This window comes from Hipposideros armiger, unplaced genomic scaffold (assembly GCF_001890085.2).
Source record: "Hipposideros armiger isolate ML-2016 unplaced genomic scaffold, ASM189008v1 scaffold_1342, whole genome shotgun sequence".
Taxonomy (NCBI): domain Eukaryota; kingdom Metazoa; phylum Chordata; class Mammalia; order Chiroptera; family Hipposideridae; genus Hipposideros; species Hipposideros armiger.
This window is the reverse complement of record NW_017732692.1, coordinates 19,916-40,907: the sequence shown is the minus strand read 5'-3', so window position 1 is coordinate 40,907 and position 20,992 is coordinate 19,916. Positions and strand designations below refer to the sequence as shown.

General features: G+C 52.5%; 1 protein-coding gene across 1 annotated transcript in view; it reads right to left on the bottom strand.

Moving 5' to 3' along the window:
* WNT3A (Wnt family member 3A) overlaps positions 1-20,961 on the bottom strand; it is a 40,210-nt gene extending 19,249 nt beyond the window's left edge. The window contains exons 1-2 of the mRNA XM_019633537.1: positions 20,767-20,961; positions 6,883-7,124 (exon numbers count right to left, since the gene is read on the bottom strand). Of these exons, the coding sequence (XP_019489082.1) occupies positions 6,883-7,124; positions 20,767-20,837 (313 nt within the window). The 5' untranslated portion in view covers positions 20,838-20,961. The remainder of the gene's footprint in view (positions 1-6,882; positions 7,125-20,766) is intronic.
* Between the last annotated feature and the right edge of the window lie 31 nt (positions 20,962-20,992).

The window sequence follows — 20,992 nt, the reverse complement described above, 5'->3', positions numbered from 1 at the left end:
TGCATCAGCACACGCCTCAGAGCTGCTCCATGCACCTGCCATGCACCTGCAGTGCATGGGGGAAGCACACCAGACCCCTGAGCACCCACAGGGCCTGGCTTTTTTCTGGGAAAGGGAAGGTGTTAGTGGGGTGTGGATAGAGCCAAGACACATGGAGCCATCCCAGGTAGGACCTGTGGACTGAGAGCTGAAGTATAAGAAGGAGCTGGACATGATGAGGACTGCAACAACTGAGACACAAAGACAGCCTTCGGTCCAGACTGTGGAGAGCAGTAAGGCAGAGTACAGGAGCAGGCAGCTCTGGATGGGCAGGGAAGGTCTGTGATGATGTCATCTGAAGCATGCAGTGGGAGGGATGAGCCTTGGGAGAAGGCATGGCACCCCGGTGCCCTGGGGCTGGAATCACAGAAGGAAGTGGACAGGGCCAGGGGCAGACCTCAGGGCTTTGTCGGTCCTGCTGAATGAGATGCTTGAGGGTCTGAGTGTAGCTAGAGCATTGTGGGTTTGGAGCCAAGGATGATGGGACCTGATGTACAAACGTGAGAGGAAAAGATGGAGCCCGTGTTCCGCGAGGGTGATGCTGCGCCCTCCAGGAACAGTGGCTTTCCTCAAGGGTCTTCAGGAGAGTCTGCATATCCCTGGGGTGCATAGAAACGGGCCAGGGCCCTTAGATGGCGTGGGTGGTTCCAAAGCATCCTTGCTATGCTCCTGCCTCCCTGTCTAGGGCCACTTTCTCTCACTCTGCCCATGAGGAGGCTGTTAGTCTCCCTGGCACGTGTCTAACCTGGTGTTGGCTATACAACTGGGCCACAAGTCCTGTGTGAATTAAATGTTTCAAACTCCTCGTTTTCGATAGAATGAAAGAGAACCCAACTGAGTCATGAGCTGACAGATGTTTAAAACTTTTTGATGGTAGATTGCTACGTTATTTTTGGCACATGTAAGTCAGAAAAAAAAATGCAGACTCAAAAGACATATTATATCAAAACTCTCCCATGTTACCTATTCATGTGAGTGGGATCCTCACACAGAGACCTGTAAAATCAGCTAACATACCAGTGGTGAAGGACTAAAAATTATTCCTCTAAGATCAGGGGGAAATCAGGGTGCCCACTCTGCCACTGCTTTCTAATATTGTCCTGGAGGCCTTGGCCAGGGCAACTGAGCAACAAAAAGGAATAAAGAGGGTCCAGACTGAGAGGAAAAAGGAAAACAGTCTCTATTAGTAAATGACAAATCCAAGCTTATGATTTATAAGAAATGCCCCCCAAAATTCTATCAGAACTGATAAACCTTCAGCAAGCTTCTAGAGTATGAGATCAATAAAAACCAACTGTTTTTTTTTCCACCAGCAATGAACAATCCAAACATGAGATTAAGGAAACAATTCCACCTACAATAGCATTAAAAAGAATAAGATACTTAGGGATAAATTTAACAAAAGAAGTGCAAGACTTGTACACTGGAGATAATAAAGCATCGATGAAAGGAATTAAAGAAGGCCTAAATAACTGGAAAGACATTGTGTGTTTATGGAGCAGGAGACAATATTGTAAAGATGGCAATCCTCCTCAAATTGATCTGCAGATTCAACGCAGTCCTTAAAAATCCAAGCTTTTGCAGAAATTTACCAGCTGATACTAAAATTCATATGGGATGGTAAAGGGCCCCAAATAGCCAAAACAAGCCTGGAAAAGCAGAAAAAAGTTGGAGGATTCACACTTCCCAATTTCAAAACTTACAAGGTAATTAAAATGACATGGCATGGGCATCAGTGGGCTAGGCATGTGGACCAATGGGATAGAACAGAGCCCAGAAATAAACCCACATTTCCTTCCCTGGTTTCCAGGTGGGGTCCAACCACATCCAAGACGGCCTTCCTCTACCACGGATGGCAGCCTCCCCAGGTAGGATAGGCTTCTGTCTTCATCCCAAATCCTGCTGTTTCCTTCTCACCTAAGGGAGTGGAAACGCTAGGCACCCCTATCTGGGCTCTGGAGCCAGGAACCCGATGGCACCAGGCCCTGTCTGGAACCCCCTGGCCATGGTGCAAATGTTGAACATGCCTCCCTGCTCCACAACACATAGGCACAGTATGGGACCCACATAGGCAGCAACTGCACCATATACGTGCTTGCTCATATATGCACACACACATGCTCATGCACACACAGCTATCCACCACACAATGCATGCATACAACACTTGCACACACACATGCCTGAATATACCATACATGGACACACCACACATGTATATGTGCACGGTAAACACATACATGCACATAAACACCACACAAATACATACATCACACACATACATACATCACACACATGCTCAAACAAGGTATATACATGCACACCCATGCAATGCATACAAATGCATACACACATGTATTGCACTCAAAAATGTACAGACACACATGCACTCACACACGTCTCCACACGCCTGATGTGTCACTGCCCTATGGACCTAACACTTCCCATGCACAGCAGTGGCCATTCCCTTGGGGAGCTGCTGTGTAATTACCCTAACCAGTAGCTCTGTGAAGTTGGCTGAGTAGCAATTATTCTCCCATTTTATAGACGAGGATGCTGATGCTCCAGGAAGTTAGCTGACTTGCTGGTCAAGGTCACATGGTATGACCATCCCTGCTCCAGAGAATATGGGCCCACCTGAGGAGGGTGGCCATGACCACCTGGCATTGGGGAGTCCTGGGCTCTTGGACAAACATTGTCAGGCCCCACCAGCCCTCAATGCAACACTCAGCTGCACTCTCATGACCCCTCTTCAGCTGGCCCCTGCCCCACACATGCCAGCAGTCCCGGGGCCTGGTGCATCTTCCAGACATCTCTTGTTCTTCCTTCCTCTGCATTCTGAGGCAACTGCACCAGTGTACATCCTATCCTTCATGCTCATCTCCCAAGGTGACCTTGACATGCCATCAAGGGGTAGGGTTTGTGTCCCCTACGTTAGAGCCTTTGAAACTGCCTCAACCAACAAATGTAGCACTTCAAATCCCCTGAGACTAGGTCTCAAAAAGCAATACAGAGTGACATCAGCAAAATGGCAGACCAGAGAGTGCCAAAGGCCTGTCCCTCTGGAGAAACATAGAAAAAATCAAGCAAATCTGTCAGAATCAACATTGTCAGCACCCTGAAAAGGAGCTCAAGGTTTTCAGCAACCAAGCCAATGTTGAGTCAAGGAAAGGTAACTCTGACAAGGTAGGAGAGTTTTGGGGTGTTTTTACTTGGCCCACCAGCCTCCCTGGCACAGTGATGTCTTGAGATGGCAGCCTTTGTTGTTCCCATGTGGGTAGAATGTTCTGGAAGGAGTGTAGTGGACATTGTTCCCAAAGAATTTGTCTGTTTTAAGCTTTCACCTCCAGCTGATCTCCAGGTTCAGTGCTGGCAGAAAGCAAAACTGAAGCAGAGTTGTGAGCAGACAAGCTAACATGGAAGGAGTGCACAGCACACAGCCAATCTTCAAAGACCAAAAGAGTATCCCCCCCCCCTTTTTTTTCCTCCAGGATAATAAGGAAATTTCTGACAAACCACTAGCTGACCACAAGCTAAAGAAACAGATACTTCAGAGACCACATATGACAAATAGTTTTAAAAAGTCATTAAACAAACAAACAACCACAACTCACAGCAAGCACAACAAACCCTAAGGAGGGGAAAGTATCTGATTTCCTGAGTTAACGTATTATAATATTCAAAAGGTATAGATTTCAACCAAAATTGTGAGGCATGCGAAGAAATAAGATAATCTAGATGAAATAGAGAAATTTCTAGAAAAACACAAACTACTAAAGCTGACTCAAGATGAAATAGAAAATCTGAACACATCTATAACAAGTCCAGAGATTGAATCAGTAATTTAAAACCTCCTAATGAACTTGGTGAATTGTATCTAACATTTAAAGAAGAATCAACACCAATCATTCTCAAACTCTCCCAAAAAATAAAAGAGGGAACATTTCCTAACACATTCTATGAGTCCAGCATTACTCTGCTACCAAAGCCAGACCAAGACAAGAAAAGAAACCACAGGCCAATATCACTTATAACTACTGATGCAGAAATCCTCAACAAAATCCTTGCAAACCAAATCTTCCAGCAGATGAAAAAGGATTGTACAACATGGCCAAGGTGGACTTATCCCAAGAATGCAAGGGTTGTTCACTGTAGGAACATCAACCAGCATTAACACACCACATTAATAGAATGAAGGCAATACCACATGATCATTTTAACTGATGAAGAAAAAGCATTTGATATAATTCAACACCCTTTCATGATAAAAACACTCAACAGACTAGGAATAGAAGGGAATTTCCTCACCATGATAAAGAGCATAAATGACAAACCCACAACTAACATAACACTCAATGGTGAATGACTGAAAGGTTTCCCCCTAAGATAAGGAAGAAGACAAGGATGCCCACTCGCACCACTTTTATTCAACAGAGTACTGGAAGTGCTAGCCAAAGCAATTAGTCAAGAAAAAGAAAAGGCATATAAATTGGAAAGGAAGAATCAAAAGTGTCTCTATTTACAGATGACATGATCTCATATATAGAAAATCCTAAAAAATCCACACACACAAAAAACCCCCCTCAGAACTAATGAATAAATTAAGCAAAGTTGCAGGATACAGGATCAAAATATAAAAATCAGTTGCATTTCATATATCAGCAATGAACAATCCAAAATGGAAATTAAAAAAAAATTCAATTTACAATAGTATCAAATAAAATAATATACTTAGGAATGCATTAACCAAGGATGTACAAGACTTGTTCACTGACAACTACAAAACATTGCTGAAAAAAGTTAAGGAAGAACTAAATAAATGGAAGACACCCCATGTTCATGGATTGGAATACTTAATATTGTTAAGATGGCATACTTCCCAAAGTGATCTACAGATTCAATGAAATCCCTATCAAAGTCCCAACAGCCTTTATTTTTTTTCTGAAGTGAAAAAGCTAATCCTAAAATTCACATGGAATTGGAAGGGACCCCAGATAGCCAAAACAATCTTGTAAAAGAAAAACAAAGTTGGGGAACTTACATTCCCGACTTTAAAACATACTACAACGCTACAACAATCAACACCATGTGGTATTGGTAGAAGGATAAACATATAGAGTAATGGAATGGAATTGAGAGTCTAAAAATAAATCCACACACATATGGCCAATTGATTTTTGACAAGGGTGTCAAGACCATTCAAGGAGGAAAAATTAGTCTGTTCAACAGATGGTGATGGAATAACTGGGTTCCCACATACAAAAAAATAAAGTTGGACCCAACTTCACATCATATACAGAAATTAACTACATAAATCAAAGATTAAAAATAAGAGGTAAAATTATGAAACTCTTAGAAGTAAACATAGGTATAAATTTTTGAAACCATAGATTAGGGGATGCTTACTTTGATATGACACCTAAATAGATAAACTGGACTTCATCAAAATTTAAAATTTTAGTGCACCAAGGACACTGTCACAAAAGTGAAAAGACAACTTACAAAATGGGAGAAAATATTTGCAAATCATTTATCTGATAAGTGTCCAGTGTCCAGAATATATGAAGAACTCTAACAACTCAACAACAAAAAGACAATCCAATTAAACACTGGACAAAGAACTGGAATGTACATTTCTCCAAAGAAGACATACAGACATCCAACAACCCCATAAAAAAGATGCTCAACGTCTTTAGCCATCAGGGAATTGCAAATAAAAACCACAGTGAGATATAATTTTGCATCCACTGGGAGGTTAAAGAAAACAGAGAATAGCATGTATTGACAAGGATGTGGAAAAAATTGGAATTCTAATGCATTGCTGGTGGGAATGTAAAATGGTTCAGCTTCTGTGGCAAACAGTTTGGTGGTTTCTAAAAAATTTAAACATATCTCTGTGTTTGTCTGAGACCAAACAATTCTATTAGTCTACTCCAAAAGTTTTGAAGACAGGTATTCAAACAGATACTTGTACAAAAATGTTCATAACAGCACTATTCACAATGGCCAAAGATGGAAATAACCCTATGTCCATCAGTGATGAATGGATAACAAAATGTGGTTTATATATACAGTGGAATATTATTCAGCCATTAAAAGGAATGAAAAGCTGGAACATGTTATGGTGTGGATGAATCTTGGAGACATTCTGCTAAGTGAAAGGAGTCTCTCTCCACTTCCTTCTCTCCCAACTTGCCCATGGGGCCCAGCTACCATATAGTAAGGGAGCCCAGGCCATGTGCAGAGGCTAGTTGCAGGTATTGCCACTGACAGCAGCATCAGCTGCCACACGTGTGAGAGAATGGGACCAGCTGAGGGGCAGAGACCAACCCTGCCTGTGGGTGTTGCACTCTGATCTGTTGGGATGTACGACACATCATCATTGTTTAAACCATGACGTTTAGTGAAAATTTGCTCTTCACCAAAAACTAACCAACATCCAACCCTCCTCATCTTCTTCTCCTTCCCTAAGTAACCCCTGGCTTCAGGGCCCTAGATAGCTTGTGCCTCTTGGCCCACAACCCTCTCCCTTTGTGTGTGTGTGTGTGTGTGTGTGTGTGTGTGTGTGTGTGTTTAAATTTCCTCTCCAACTTCATCTGCAGTGTTCCCCTGGAACTGTGCAATTTAATTTTGGGAAAGGGAATGATCCTATGTCCTTCCCAAGCCCCAGGAGCCCTCCCAGATCTAGTAACCATGGGAAGGACCCATGTCAGAGATGCTGATGTCATGAGCTCTGTGCAGCAATTCCCACCTGCCCAGGGACAGGTGAGGCACCAGGGCAGAGTGGGGCAGCTGGCTTGGTCCTGATGCACCCACAGGCTGCCACCTCCACTGGTAGGCGTACCTTTGTCCAGCACGGGGCCAAAGATGGCCAGGCTGTTGTTGACGGTGGTGCAGTTCCACCGGCGGCCGCGGAACTGGTGCTGGCACTCCTGGATGCTGATCCTGACGCCCTCCGCCACGCTGGGCATGATTTCCACATAGTTCCGGCAGAAGCGCAGCTGCTTGGGTACCAGGCCTGGGATGCTGGCGCAGAGGATGGGCTGCATGCCCAAGGATGAGTACTGGGGCCCGATGGCCAGGGACCTGGGGGAGGAGGGCAAGGCCTGCTTAGTGGGAGAGTTGCCCCGCCAACCTGTGAAACAGGAGCAGGAGCTGGGCCTGCTCTCAGAAGGAGCACAAAGGCCCCTTTCCTTTGGGGCACAGTGTATTCCAGGGCAAATTGTGCTTCCATCCTGAAGGAAGCCTGCCTCTACACTGTACCGGATATTTAGCACAAAACATCAAGATGCGCCTGCGGAATGTTGGAAAGTAAATCAAAGAAGGGCAGAGGTCTCCTGCTGCCCAGAGGAGGGGCTGCTGAGCTGGGACTGGAGCTGGGGTGAGATGGGCGCAGCAGCAACTGAATCACACAGGAGAAAATCACTGCTGAACACACACCTGCTGTGCCAGCCCAACAGAAACAAAAAGACATGTCCACAGTAAGATGTACTAAGAATAGTCACAGGGCTGTGAGCTTGAGCGCAACCTGGAAGCCACCCACGTGTGCAGCTCCGTGTGTGGGTGACATGGCAGGCAGGCAGAGGAGCGGCTGCAGAAAGGCCTGCCAGGTGTGTGACCTTGGTTCCTCTGAGACCAAAGCTGGCCACATAGTGGATAGGGACAGAAACTAGGGTGGCAGTTCCCTCATGAGCATGGGGTGGGGTGGGGGGTGGGGGGAGATGGGGTACAGGCTGACTGAAGGCAGCACACAGAATGTTTCTCAGGCTGCAGAACAGTTCCCACTCGCCACAGGTGCCTATGGATTTAAATTAAGTAAAATGACATAAAAAGAGAAATTTTGGTTTCTTAGTCACATTATCCACATGTGACCTGAGGCTACCAAGGTGGAGGGTGAAATATGGGACATTTCAGTCCCTGTGGAAAGTTCTACAGGACTGCAGTGGGCTAGGGTAACAGAGGTGCTCTGTGTTTGATGGAGGCGTTGATTCCACGTATCTGTGTGTCAAACTGATTGAACAGTGTCCATTTTACTGTATGTAATTGCACCTCAATTTCAAAACCCACGAGGTCCTCTTGGCAGGAGGAGGGAGAAAGAGCTTCTCCCATCTGGCAGGTGATGCATGGTCCTGCTATCTGTGGACGTGTCCATCTGCACAGTGGGTGCCCCACCGTCCTGCTGCCATGGATGTCTTGCTGCCATGGTGTGTCCATCTCTGCAGTGGTTGGTGGCTCTTGTAGGCAGACTTCTGCCTGATTCCTCTGCATCTCAGCACCTGCCCTACATGGACAACTCTGAGTGGGGACCACAGGGGCTGTCTCCACCACCTCTCAGGGACCCCTTGTGCCAGCCTGGTGCTTGGCTTCCCAATGGACGAGCATGGGCCAAGTGGATGGGTGGCAGGATAGACTGAGGTCAGCTGCCTCTGCCCTCAGGGATGAGGTTTCCAGGCTGAGAAGTTGGGCCTGGCCTGGTACCCCAGCACAGGGTGGCAGGAGGAAGACAAGAGGAGGCAGCGGGGCAGTAGGAAAAGACTGGCCTTGGCTAAGCTGCACGTCTTCTGTCACTTTGGCCACTGAGGCACAGAGAACCATAAAGAGAGATCAAAATAACTGGACCCTGGTTCTCCTTCAGAACCTCGCAACCTCCACTTCCTGTCCAGCCCAATCCAGCTGTTTTTGATGCCACCTACCCATTAGATGGCCTTGTTTTGGCCGCAGGACCCACGTAGCTTGTGCTGATACGTGTGTTGTATGTGGATGGTTATGCCTGCCCAAGATGAGGTCAGTGTCCGTTTCCACAGTGACCCCAGCTGTCCTCACTTCTGACCTTGTCCTGCAAGAGCCCCCATCAGGTGCTGGGGACTCCGTGCCAAGGGCTAAGGACCTGGAACCACAGCACCAGGATGGGGGGACACCCTTTATAGTGAGTGGAGGGATTCAGGGGTAGAGGCCCTGGGAACCTTGTAGCTGGCAGATGGTCCACCAGGAACCAGAGTTGGGGGAAGAAGCAACTGATGGCTCAGGCTCCTTTCTCAACTCCCACAGTGCCTCCCGCAGGGTAGCCCACCTCTCGCCAGAAAGAAAATTCACTCAGAGTTGGTTTCTCTTCACTGGTTGAACATGCTTGTTGACTTGGAGACCCAGACAAAAAGAAAAAAGGATTCCATCTCTCTGCCTTCATGTTTCAAGGTGCTGGACACCCACCAGATGCAAGGCCAGGATGCACTCTGGGTGAGGGGTACAGGAAGGATGGGGTGCCCACCCCAGAACTCCACAGCCTTCACAAAGAACACAGAGCCTGTGCCATCTCAGTCTTGCCCTGCACCATTCACACACCAGGCCACTGCTCTAGGGGAAGCAGAGCAGGACTACCAAGTTCACAGCCTCTCCCTAGCTCATCCCTGGGGTGCTGAGTCAGCTCCCATCCGTCTCCTCTCAGCCCTCCTTGGGGCAGGCCTGGGCTCGTCACTTCCCCGAGTGAGGCCAGGGTGCCGGCTGCCGCCAGCCCAGATGCCTCTCCAGCTGTTCCAGCCTCCACCAACCCTGGCTGGATCTTTCTCCCACCACTTTAGTTCCTTGAATTGCTTTCAGAAAGGTTTCTGTGTCCAAGAGTCAGGTGGTCTAGGGGGCCTGGGCAATGCAAACCCTACCCAAGGGGAGCTGAGAGCTGGGGGGCTCCCTTCTCACAAGGGTGGGGCCGGTGATGAGCAGAGGGAGGGGTGGAGGAGGGCCAAAGGGGCTCTTTGGGCCACCACATTTTGGCTGGGCCTTGTAGAATGAATTGGATCATTAAAAAATAATAATAATAAAAAATCCAAACATGTTCACTAACCTTATGTGATGATCATTTCGCAACTTCTCCATGCACCAAATGATTGCACTGTACGCCTGTACCTCACACAATGTCACTTGTCACCTATCTCCCAATAAAGCACTCACACTGAGTAGGCACTCCCCACCACTCCCAGGATCCAGATTCCTAACCACGGAGAAGGTAGCCGTCCCCAGTCAATCAATATTTGGAAAACCATGGTCTGTAACTCCCTCCTCCTCCAGCCTTCCAGGAGGAACAGGGGCTCTGAGCTGGGGTTGGGGGCCAGATGAGAGGGTGGGGAGCAGTTTCCACCTGCAGCAGTGACTGCAAGGGACAACCAGGTACCAGCCTTTCTGAGGGTCTCCCAAAAACTGAAGGCAGCACCGAGTGGGACAGGTTCACAGAAAGGATGCCCACAGAGACTGATGAAGTCAGCCACGTGTAGCTGATGGCACTGCACAGGGTGGGTTCTCTGACAAATATGCCAGTTATGCAAAACATGAGTGTGAGGGGAGTGGGCACAGTGTGGGGACAGGTAGATGGAACTCTCTCTGAACCAAGAGGAGAAGAAAGAAACACAAGGAAACAGCAGACTGACGTACACTTACGGCCACGGCACAAGCTTGGGGCTCAGCTGTGTGTTTCTTTACTGAGTCAACACCTGGGCTGAGAGCATGACGGCGTTTTGTTAACTCTGCTCCAACTGTCATCTGAGATGAAAGTATCTGCTTTCTCCTGGTGACAGAAACCCTAAAGGCTGCTGCAGTTTGCCACCTAGTTTATAAGTGAAGGTGAGCCCAACTGCAGTCAGTGGTGGGTGCAAATATAGATGTCACTCCATCACGGGGGCTGGCACTGAAGCAACTCGGAGCATCTGCGGGGGTCATGTGCTGTGGGGGACAGTGCATGGGTCCCCCACCTCACCTCCCACCAAGCCCAAACTCTGATGTGGCCCCAAGAGTCGCCACCCTGCTGCCCAGACTGTGACGGATGACAGATCGCGTTGATACCAGCAGGACCTGTGGCGGATGGCAGACATCAGCCAGGCCCTCCCTCCCGCCCCCTCCCAGTTCATCTAACCACATGTGTGCATTCACAGCACAGCCTCCAGCTGGGAGTGAATCAGAGCCCTCTGGAGCTGTTTCAGCTCTGTGATGGAGGGACCAGAAAGTGGCCTCTAGGAGCTGAGAACCATTGGACCCTCAGCTGCAAATATGTGAGGACTGGGTCCCTCCACCACAAGGCCCTAAGTTTGACAGCTGGGTGAGTTTGGGAGCATGTTCTTCTCCAGACTGGTCAACACTTTGATTTTGGCCTCACGAGACCTGAGTAAGGAAGCTAGACAAGCCACCCATACTCTGACCTGAAGAGCGTGAGCTGATGTACGGGTGCAGTGGAAGCACTGGGTCTGGTCACTTGTTATGCTATGCAGACTGTCACATTCCTGCCTCCTCCCCTGCTGACACGGTTCTTCTCCCTTAGACCTGAAGGGACAGAACCTCATGGGCTGACAGGCCTTCCATGTGCAGCTCAAGGGTCCGAGCCACTACCGCCTTCATGGGTCGGCCACCAAGACCTTTAGACAGCTCTTCCCGCTCCCTCCTACCCCGGGCCCGCGTCCCCAGCATCACCTCTGCCACATCCTGGTGCCTCTCTCTCTCAGAGGCTGGTTATTTCTTTCTTCCTAAGCCTTGGCATTGTTCAGGCCTCTGCCTGCTGTTAACTACTGCCTAACCCCTTATCTGTCCCACCTGCCCTGTCACTGTCAACTGTGTGGCCTTGGGCTCAGCCCAGCCCGCTATGTGACTCCCTTCAACCCACAAAACCTGGAGTGGTGGCACCCAGGGACCTCCTAGATCAGGAGACCATGGCTCAGAGGAAGACACCAGCTAATAGACAGCTGTCTTTTCTGTGCCCTCACAGGACAGAGAGAGAGTGAGTTCCTGTCACTTCTTCATCTTATAAGGACACTGATCCCATTGTGGGAGCCGACCCTCAGGACCTCTAATCACCTCCCAAAGGCCCCAGCTCCTAACACGGTCACATTAGGGGTCAGAGCTTCAACATATGAATTTGGGGGACATGGACACAAAGTCCATGATGAGTAAGATATACATCAAATCACTAAAAAAAGCCCAGCAACCACCATCATCAAGGGGAGACTTGTGTGGTGGCCCGCCTATCTGGTCAACTTTGCCTGCAGCTGGGAGACCCTTTGTGTTTCGGTTTCCTAGCCAGCATGCCAGGTGGCTGGGTGAGAACCGGGTTCTCCCTGGGGTGGCCCTGAGCGTGGCAGCGTGTACACCACAGTACTTGTCAGAAACTAGAGTTCCTGGGAGCCCCAGACCTGCTGAGTCAGAAACATGTCCTGGGAATGGGGTTCTGATTCTGGGTCACTGAAGGTGCATCTGGCTCTGAGTCTGCAAAGCCTCCCTTTTAGCAGGAGGATCCCTAAGGACTCTTCAAGTCCAAACCCTTGGGTCTAAGAACCAGAGTTTCCCTCTAGTTTCTGCTTCTGGACCCCAAGGCTTCTTGGAGACTTCCAGTGCTGCCTTTGATAACATGGGTTCAGTTAGATCTGGGGAGGCAGCATCTGATCCAGGTCAGGAGCATGACTGGACATGAACCCCCACCCTCCAAAGCCCAGTCTGTCTCCACAGGATGGCCATGAACTTCCCTCCACCCCAGCGTCCTAGAACCAGCAATGAGCATGTTACTGGGGCCAGGCCCCACATGCCCACTCAGAGGCGTCAACAGGAGGAGGGGGCTCCAGGAGCGAACATTACAGAAACAGTATGGCAGGAAAGGAGGCGTACAGCTGAGTGCTGAGAGCCTGCTCCCCAGCATGGAGGAGCCAGACTGGGTCTCTCTCCAGCGCTGCCATGGGGTTTTCAGGAGAGATCACAGCATGAACCTTGCCTCATCAATCCCCCAAGTCTGCACTGAGCTCTCTTCTGGGGTCTGGACTTCAGGTTAATCTTCCAACCTCCCCTTAGCCCCTCACAGGCAGCACAGGTATGCAAACGGGTCCAGACAGAGACAGGAGGGGCCTGACTCACATGAGAGATGGTGGTATCCAGGTGAGTGCTGGTGATGGGACCCTGAAATCTGTCACCCTTTTTAACCCAGGTCACAGTGAGGTCCTGACTCTGGCTCAGGGACACCATGCGTCCTTCCTGCTCACAGCCATCATCACTGCAGGATGTTCCAGCTGATGGTCACCTCGGGGGTTGGTCAGCCCTGCCTTGATGGCTCCCAGGATTGTGGTCCTGGAGGTCTGAGAATCACAGGGGCATGAGGCCAAGAGGCTGCCTGACTCTGGCTGCACGATTCACCTGGTGAGGATGCCTGCTCTTCCTTTCCTGCTGCCAGCCCCACAGAGCAGGATGGTGTCCCAGGAAGCACCCATATCTCCACCTTCAGCCAGCGCCCAGGAGAGGGGCTAGAATTTTAACTGCCCAGCTGGACATCACACCTCAATGTCCCACAGGCCTCTCAAAATCAGAATGTCCCTCACTGAATGCACCCCTGGGTGTGTCACTCCTTCCCCTCACCCCGAGCCCTGAGCCTGGGGTCCCAGCTCAGGAGATACCCTCCCTGCAGGACTGTCCACATGGCACAAAGGGCCAATGGTCAGATCATAGCACGTCCACACCTCGGGCCCGAGTACCTGCTAGCACCATTGCTGAGAAGGCCCCAGAGGTACGAAAATGCTTAACGGACACAAACTGCTCTGTGCAGTCTTTATAACCATGAAAAATGTGTGAGTGAAATGAAAAAAACCCACAGTATTAAGTTGATGAGATGACAGGCTTGTCTTTTTTTGGTTGGGGGGTATCACCTTCAGCTCAGAACATACCACGTGCAAAGTGGCCCCTAGGCTGGGTTCCAGCCTGTGGCTGGGGCCACGTGAACCACGCCTGCCGCACGCACTCGTGGTTTTCCTCCCCCCTCACTCCCTCACTCCTGTTGAGGACAATGCTGTTGAGAGTCCGGGCGCCTCGCCAGACTGTCTTGCTCAGGATAGAGGCAGCACTGGCTGTGACACGCAGGGAAGCAGACCGCCTGGAACCCAGCCTGGCTGATGGCCTTCACCACGTGGGTTTTACCATAATTTTGCTGTGAGACCAGGGGACTGAAGAAGCTCTGGGCAGAGGATGGATTCCCAGTTAGAGAGGCTGGCCCTGTGCACCATCCGGGTGGGTCTGGATAGGCGGCAGGCTCTCAGGTTTCTTAAATCCTGGTTTGTTTATATTTTGCAGCAAAATTCAACAAACACGGGCTGGGCCTGGAGGGCAGGATGTGGACACCAGCTCTACTGTATTCACTGGTTTAACTGTTTCTGCCTTTCTACTCCTGGGCCTCAGTTCCCCTGTCTGTCCCAGGAGGCAGTGGGACAGTCTATCCAAGGGTCCCAGAGGGAGGTGACCAGTGGGGAGGTGAGTCCGTTGCACCTTGGCAGCCCGGGTCACATTCTACCCCACATCATCATGCCACCTCTTCCAGGAAGCCATGCTGGCTACACTCTCTTTACGCTGAAGCTCACCGCCTCCTGGCACATGTCCTCCCATGTCTGGGCCGTGAGGTGCCTCTCCTGGAGGGCAAGGCCATGTCTTCTCTTGTCCTTTGAGGGCACAGAGCAGGCTCAGAGCTCTGCCCAGGCCCTGGGGGAACAAGGAGGTCTGATGGGTCCTCTGCTGCCCATCCTACAAGGCCTCTGCCACAGAGGGTCATGGTTTGTCTTGGGAATCTCCCCCTTGGTGACACACAAAGCCTCCAGAGCACCTGTCCCATCAGGATTGCTGTCTTCCACTATCAGGGCCTCTCCATGGGCTGAACAAGAACCCTGTCCTAACACCTGAGGTCCTGTGGGTGGGCAGGTCGCCCTGCAAGTGGATGGTTGCCCATCTTGATGGGCAGGCTCTATCCCTCTGGGTAGAGCTGTCCAGGAGACTCCCCACAGGTGCTGATCTGCCCCAAGACCCTCCAGGTTCTGCCCACTGAGGGGAGCCCAGGAAGGGCTGCATGTTTCCTCTTCCTCTTGCTCTCTTGCACCTCAATGACCCCTCCCCAGGAACTATAACACCTACATGGCCAGGGCCTGTGGGGAGGGATCCCAGGACCCACCTTTCCCTGCCCAGCCGCATGGCCCTGCCTGCAGCCCTCCCAGCACCCTCCACCCCACTGGGCCAGCCGGGATTACTGACACATACTTTGAGCAAGTCCCAGCAAGCGGGCAGAGGCTCCCATGCCCGCGGCCAAGCATTTGCCCGCTTCCCTGGGCGGCAGCGGCACGTTTCGTTGGGGAAGGAATGTAGAAGCGCCAAAGCGTGAAACACCTCCAGGGTGTCACCTGGGGAGGCCAGAGGGAGACTGAGGCAGCTCTGCTGGGTGCATCATTGGCGCCTAGCTCCAGAGCCGAGAACTTGGCGAGGGGGCTGTAAAAACATTCAGCTGTGTTCTTATATCCCCTACTGCTTAGGCCACTACATATGCCTTCTGCTTTTTTATAGGAAAGATTCCATTGGTTCATTTGTTCATTCATTCATCTGTTCATTCAACAAAATCTTACCGGCAACTTCAGGGAGTGAAGGGCCAAGAAAGGATCCCCTCATGGGATTTCACAGCCAGTGATGTATGGACTGTCCTGTGACAATTTTATGAAGGGACGGACAGGTCGAACTGGGAGCAGGCAGCCCAGCTGGGGCCTTGTTTCCACACGACCTGCGACCCGCTGGGTTCTGTGTCCAACCCAGCGTGGGTGTGCCAGGCATGGTTGTGGCTGCTTTCTGTGCTGGGGGTCTCTGCAAGGCCTGCCCAGTATAGTGCATGTCTGACACCAACCATTGAACAAACACACCCGAACTGCTGACTGCGCCTGGTGGAGTTTAGGGGAATCACCAGGAGGATTGTCAGCTGCGGAGGTGACCATGGGGGGAGGGCTCATGAACCCCAGGTGTCCATGGGCCCCCAGGCAGCAGGCTGTCTCTTCCTTGGCCTGTGTTTCCACCCCTTCAGGGACGGGCAGCCCACCACCTCCCAAGCACCAGTGCTGCTCTCAGATCAGGAAGCCTGTCCTACCCTGAGCCAAAATCCACCTCCAGGCTGCCAGCAGCTTCTGCCTCTGCCTCTCAGACCCAGCGCCGTAGTGGGGCTCCTGTCACTTCTCAATCCTCCAGCTGCACTCGCATAAAGGGGGCAAATACAAGGCCTTGAATTTGCTTCACAAATCCAAGAGCAGTGCTGTGTGGCAAAGTGAAGGGGTCGTGGTCCCCGGGGCTGCCTGCTTGAGGCAGACACAGGTGCTTCTCAAACTTGCGAGAGCAACCTGCATTTGAGGTGTTTTGTTTTTTTTTAATTTTTAACTTCTAATGCATTATAAAACATTAAGATGCTGTAGTGCTGGCACTGCCAGGATGTCCCCACACACATATTTTCAATTGCTGTTCTTATTTCTTCGTGGACAACTGTGGATGGGCTCTGCCCTGTGGACCACACTCTACATGTAACTGATACTTGCATGGACAGGTAGCACATCCCGGCCCTGCTTTCCTGTCCTGGGCCACACTTGCAGGATGGTGGCAGGGCCCCTCAGGGACCAAGCGTTTCCAGTCCTGCAGGCCAGGGACTTGCTTAGGGGACCCACTGTCCTGGAAAGTGTGATTTACAGCCCCTCTGAGACTGCTCCTCCTCCGGTATGTAAGCATCCTGTCCCCCCACCCCTCCCAACACTTACCCCCCACACACACACAAAGGATTCTAGCAGGTTTATGCAAATAAAACAGAAAATCACTTTATAAATATTGATAACAAGCCCAGCAAAATGGAGGCCAGCCAGCCTGGGAGAAGCTGCCACCCCGGGCCCCAGACAGAGGCCTGAGTGTCCAGGCGGCCGAGCCAAAGGGACGGGTGTGAGAGTGCGTCATGGTGGGCTTGCAAGGTGCCAACATGAGGGAGATCTGACTTGGTGGTTGCACGAAAACAGGGTTATGGCCATATAGATTTTGACCTATGGCCATTTCTGACCCTGCCCTTCGGTAAAAGAATGTCCATTGGTGGTTCTGTGGGAGAACGCTGTTCCCAGTACCCTGAAATCCTACAACACTGGGGTGGGGAGTCAGCAAGTGTTTGGATTTCTCTAGTTTTATAGGCTTGCTACCACCATCACCAGCCTCAGGGGTGCAGAGAGAGGCACAGAAAGACAGAGGGGGGGGGACAGAAAGGGACAAAGACACAGACAGGGACAGAAAGAAACAGAGACACAGATAGAGAAAGACAGAGACAGGGACAGAGATATGCTAGCTACTGCCACCACAGGCCCACAGTGGCAGAGCGATAGAGAGACAAAGACAGACAGAGACACAGGGCAGAGGGAGAAGGAAGGACTGGAGAGAGGCAGGGGCAGGGCTACCCTGGGGGAGGTGCGTGGAGATGCAGCTGCCTGTCCGAGAAGCCTCAGAGCCTTGCTCAGCGCTCCTCCTCCTTGCCCAAATTGAGGCTGTGGGTCCAGGCAGTGCCTCCAGAACGCTCCTTCACCTGGCTCTGAACTCAACACACACATTCACCCCACAAACAGTGGGGCCAACTGAGGGATGCCTGTGTCCCACCCTCGGACTAAGCAGACCTTGTGTGCCAGGAGCCTGTGTGGCCGGCATGAGGGAGGGCTGTCACAGAGGTAGTTCCAGAAGGGGGGCAGGTGATGGCCTTCCTTAGGGGCCAGAAGGGGAGGGATGGCTGGACACATGCCCTTAGCTGGTTCCTGCATGCCCAGGAGTGTGTCTGTGTGGGAGGGGGAGGGGGGGCCGCAGGCAAGGTCTGGGGAGGAGGGTGAGGAGGTTGGGAGAGGAGGGGGAGCAGGGAGTATATCCCAGGCAGCTGATCTGGCCCAGGGGTGGGAGAAGTCTGGACTCAGCTTCACAATGCACTGCTCTACCAGCTGGAGTGACATCTGCTCCAAGGCACAGCCTCTGTGTTGGGGAGCCTGTGGTCCAGCAGGGACTGGTGAAGAGCCAGGCAGCTGGAAGGGGGGACTGGAAAAGGGGGGCCAGGTTCTCCATGCAGGTGAAGGCAGGGCAGTAACTCTGGGGATTGAGAATGTGGGCTAGGCCATGGGGTTGGGTGAGGGTGGGTGGGTACAAGATACCATCAGCTCAGACATGGGAAGTCGGAAGAAGGGGCCCAAAGCACAGCAATGAGTGCTGTGCCTACGGAAGTGGGGCTGCTCTCCAGGGCCCCTTTACTCTGATGACTGTCCTGTGTTCACAGATGCCCTCTGCTCAACTCTGATTCCACAGGAATGCAGCCTGGTGAGGGGTGTGAAGGGAAGCACTAGTCATGGGGTCAGGTGCCCAGGCCCCATCCCTTCTCTGGGTCTCCACCTCCCTCTGTCACACAGGAATACATGTTCCTGGAGGTCTCCGCAGCTCTTAAGACCATCTCTGTTCTCATCTTAAGACCATCTCTGCTTTTGGACCTCAGGTATCAGTATTGTGGGTGAAGGACACCCTTAGATGATCCCAGGGAGACGGTGGCCCTTCAAATTCCCACAAGGCCAGCACCAACTCCTCCTCTCCCTCCACCCTCCCACCAAGAGCCACATCAACTTCAAAAGCCTAATTACTCCCGATTTGGGCTGTTTCCTGGCTATTTCTCAGGTGAGGAAGTCCCGCAGTCACTTTCACTTTCATATGCGAGGTGCTGGGGTCGGGAGGTGGGGAAAGGGTTGGGGCAGTGGCTTCCTTTTGGGGAGGGAGAGTGAAACAGAACAGCCAATTAGGGGTGCTGAGCGTGAAGGTGAGAAGTTATAAAGGGAGGGTCTCCCAGGCCCTGTTGGCGGGGTGGGTGGGGTGGGTGGGGGGTGGGCAGGAGAAGGGAGGAGTCACCTGTGAAAGCTGTGCCAGGTGGGGCGTGAAGATAGAGGCCTTCCCTGCTATTAAACCCGCGTCTTTTTTTGAGCCCTCCTCTCTGTTCTGCCTGTGTACCCTGTGGGGAGATGGCTTCCCTCCCTGTCTAGCTGGCCTGGGGACAGAGAGGGTGCAGGAGGGGGAATCGCTGATCCCCAAGGAGCCCGGAGGTTGTATCCAGACACAGTTCTCAGGAAACAGAGAATCACTGAGTGTGCGAGCAAAGTGGGGTTCCTTGGCACCCCTACCCTGTGGGACCCTATACGCTTGTTTGGGTGAGTGCTGAGCAGCAGTGCAGGGAGAGGACCCCTCCGCTCACCTGGAGAAGGCCGGATCAGGGTCCATTCAGACGGAATATTATATGGCCCAGGTGAAAAGAGTGGCACATGTGTATTGTGGGGAGCAAGGCCAGGGACCCTCTGGGCCAACAGGACAAAGCCCTCACTGCATGGGGTAGCCAGGAGGCTGGTGACAGGGCCCTTCTTTATGGGAGGAGCACAGGGGCGAAGGCGCTTCCTCCTGCGCCCAGGAATGCGGCGGCGGTTCTAATTAGAAGCCTGCCGGGGAGCTGGTGGCCGTGGGGCCTCTGGACGCGCTCCCCCGCTCCCCCGCGTTCGGCTGGGTTGGCGTCAGTGTCCCAGTGTCCGACGGAGCATGCCCGCCGCAGCTGGCCTCGGAAGGCGACGGGGGCTGCAGGTGCCGCGCCAGTGCGGGGCGCGCCGGTATCTTCGAAGCGTGTCTTGGCCGCCCAGCAGCCTCTCCCAGGCCTCAGGACCCGCCCGGGCCGCTCTCCCGCCCCGCCCAACCGGGCTGCGCCTGGACCCGCGTCCGCACTCCGGGCGCCCCCGCTCCTGAACCATCTCGAAGAGAAAAATTATTATCGGATTAGATGTACTTCGGCTCGCTGGTTTTCCCCCTTCCCCTCGGCGTAATTATTATAATTCCAGGCAAGCCGTCGGAGAGGATTCCTGGGAGCGTGTGCGCGCGCGCGCGCAAGTGTGTGGGGAGGCTTCTCTCTAACACTGGGTCTCCTCCAGCGGCGCGCCCCGGCCCCTCGGCACCCACTTCCCCCACAGTGGGACTGGGGTGACCCTGACCTATGGGGGCTCCGCCTAATCAGATGCCCCGAGGGAAAGTAACTCTGGCTCCCCTCCCCCCATATGTGCAGTAGACTCTCGGGACCCTTCCCTCGGTTTGTCTGCGCTTCCATCGCCAAGTTTAGGACAGTCTTACGGGAATGTGCCTTGTCTGGGGCGGAGGACAGAGCGCCCCAGCCTTCTCAGAGGTGGGTTCCGGGGCCTCTCACTCAGGAAACCTCAAACTTGATGCTTTCTCCCTTTGTACCTCTCGGCCTCCACTCCTGGCCATTGAGGTCCAGGCAGAGGGCTCTCAGGGTGGGCTCCTCTGGACACCCTATCCGGGACAGCGGCGGGAGGCGCGGAGGGCCGGGCGCTGGCCCCAGTGAGCCTGCCGCTCCCGGCCGGTCCCCGCTGTTTTTACGTAACTGCGCTGCCCCGAGCTGTTCGGTCTTGTCTCATGACTTTGTTTTAAGGTGTGTGTGTGTGTGTGTGTGTGTGTGTGTGTGTGTGTGTGTGTGTGTGTGTGTGTGTGTGTGTAGGTGTGTGTGTGTAGACACCGTCCTTAAGGAAAGCCTCTGGCGAATCTCCCTTTCCCAGATCGCCCTCCCGGTTTCTCTTGGACTCGGGCTGCTCAGACGTTTGTGCCATCCGTGTGGACCCTCTTCCTGCCTCTCCCAGCCCACTGCTCGCCCCGTCCGGCGCAGGGGACCCCTATGGGTACGAGGATCAATGTCTCCTGAAGCACTGCCACCCGAGTCCCAGCCCCGCTCGAACAGGTTGAAAGCGGCCACCAAGAGAAACAACCCGCCCGAAGCCCACGGAGTCGAAGGGGCAGGACGCGGGTCTCCAGGCTACCGGGGGCCCTGTCCGAGGGGACGGCGCCTGGGGGCACACAGGGGCCGCGGCGAACGCTAGAAAGTCTCACTCACCACCAGATCGGGTAGCTGCCCAGTGCCTGCTTCAGGCCGTAGAGGAATAAGAAGTACCCGAGCGGGGCCATCGCCAGGCGGGAGAGCGCGGGCACCGGGCGGGCCAGGCCCTGGGAGCTGGCGGGCGGCGGCGCTGGGCCCTCCTGCGGCCTCGGGGTGCGCGAGGTGCGCGGGTGTGCGCCGGTGCACGGACTCCGAGGGCGGCGCTGCGCCAGGTGGGCCGGCG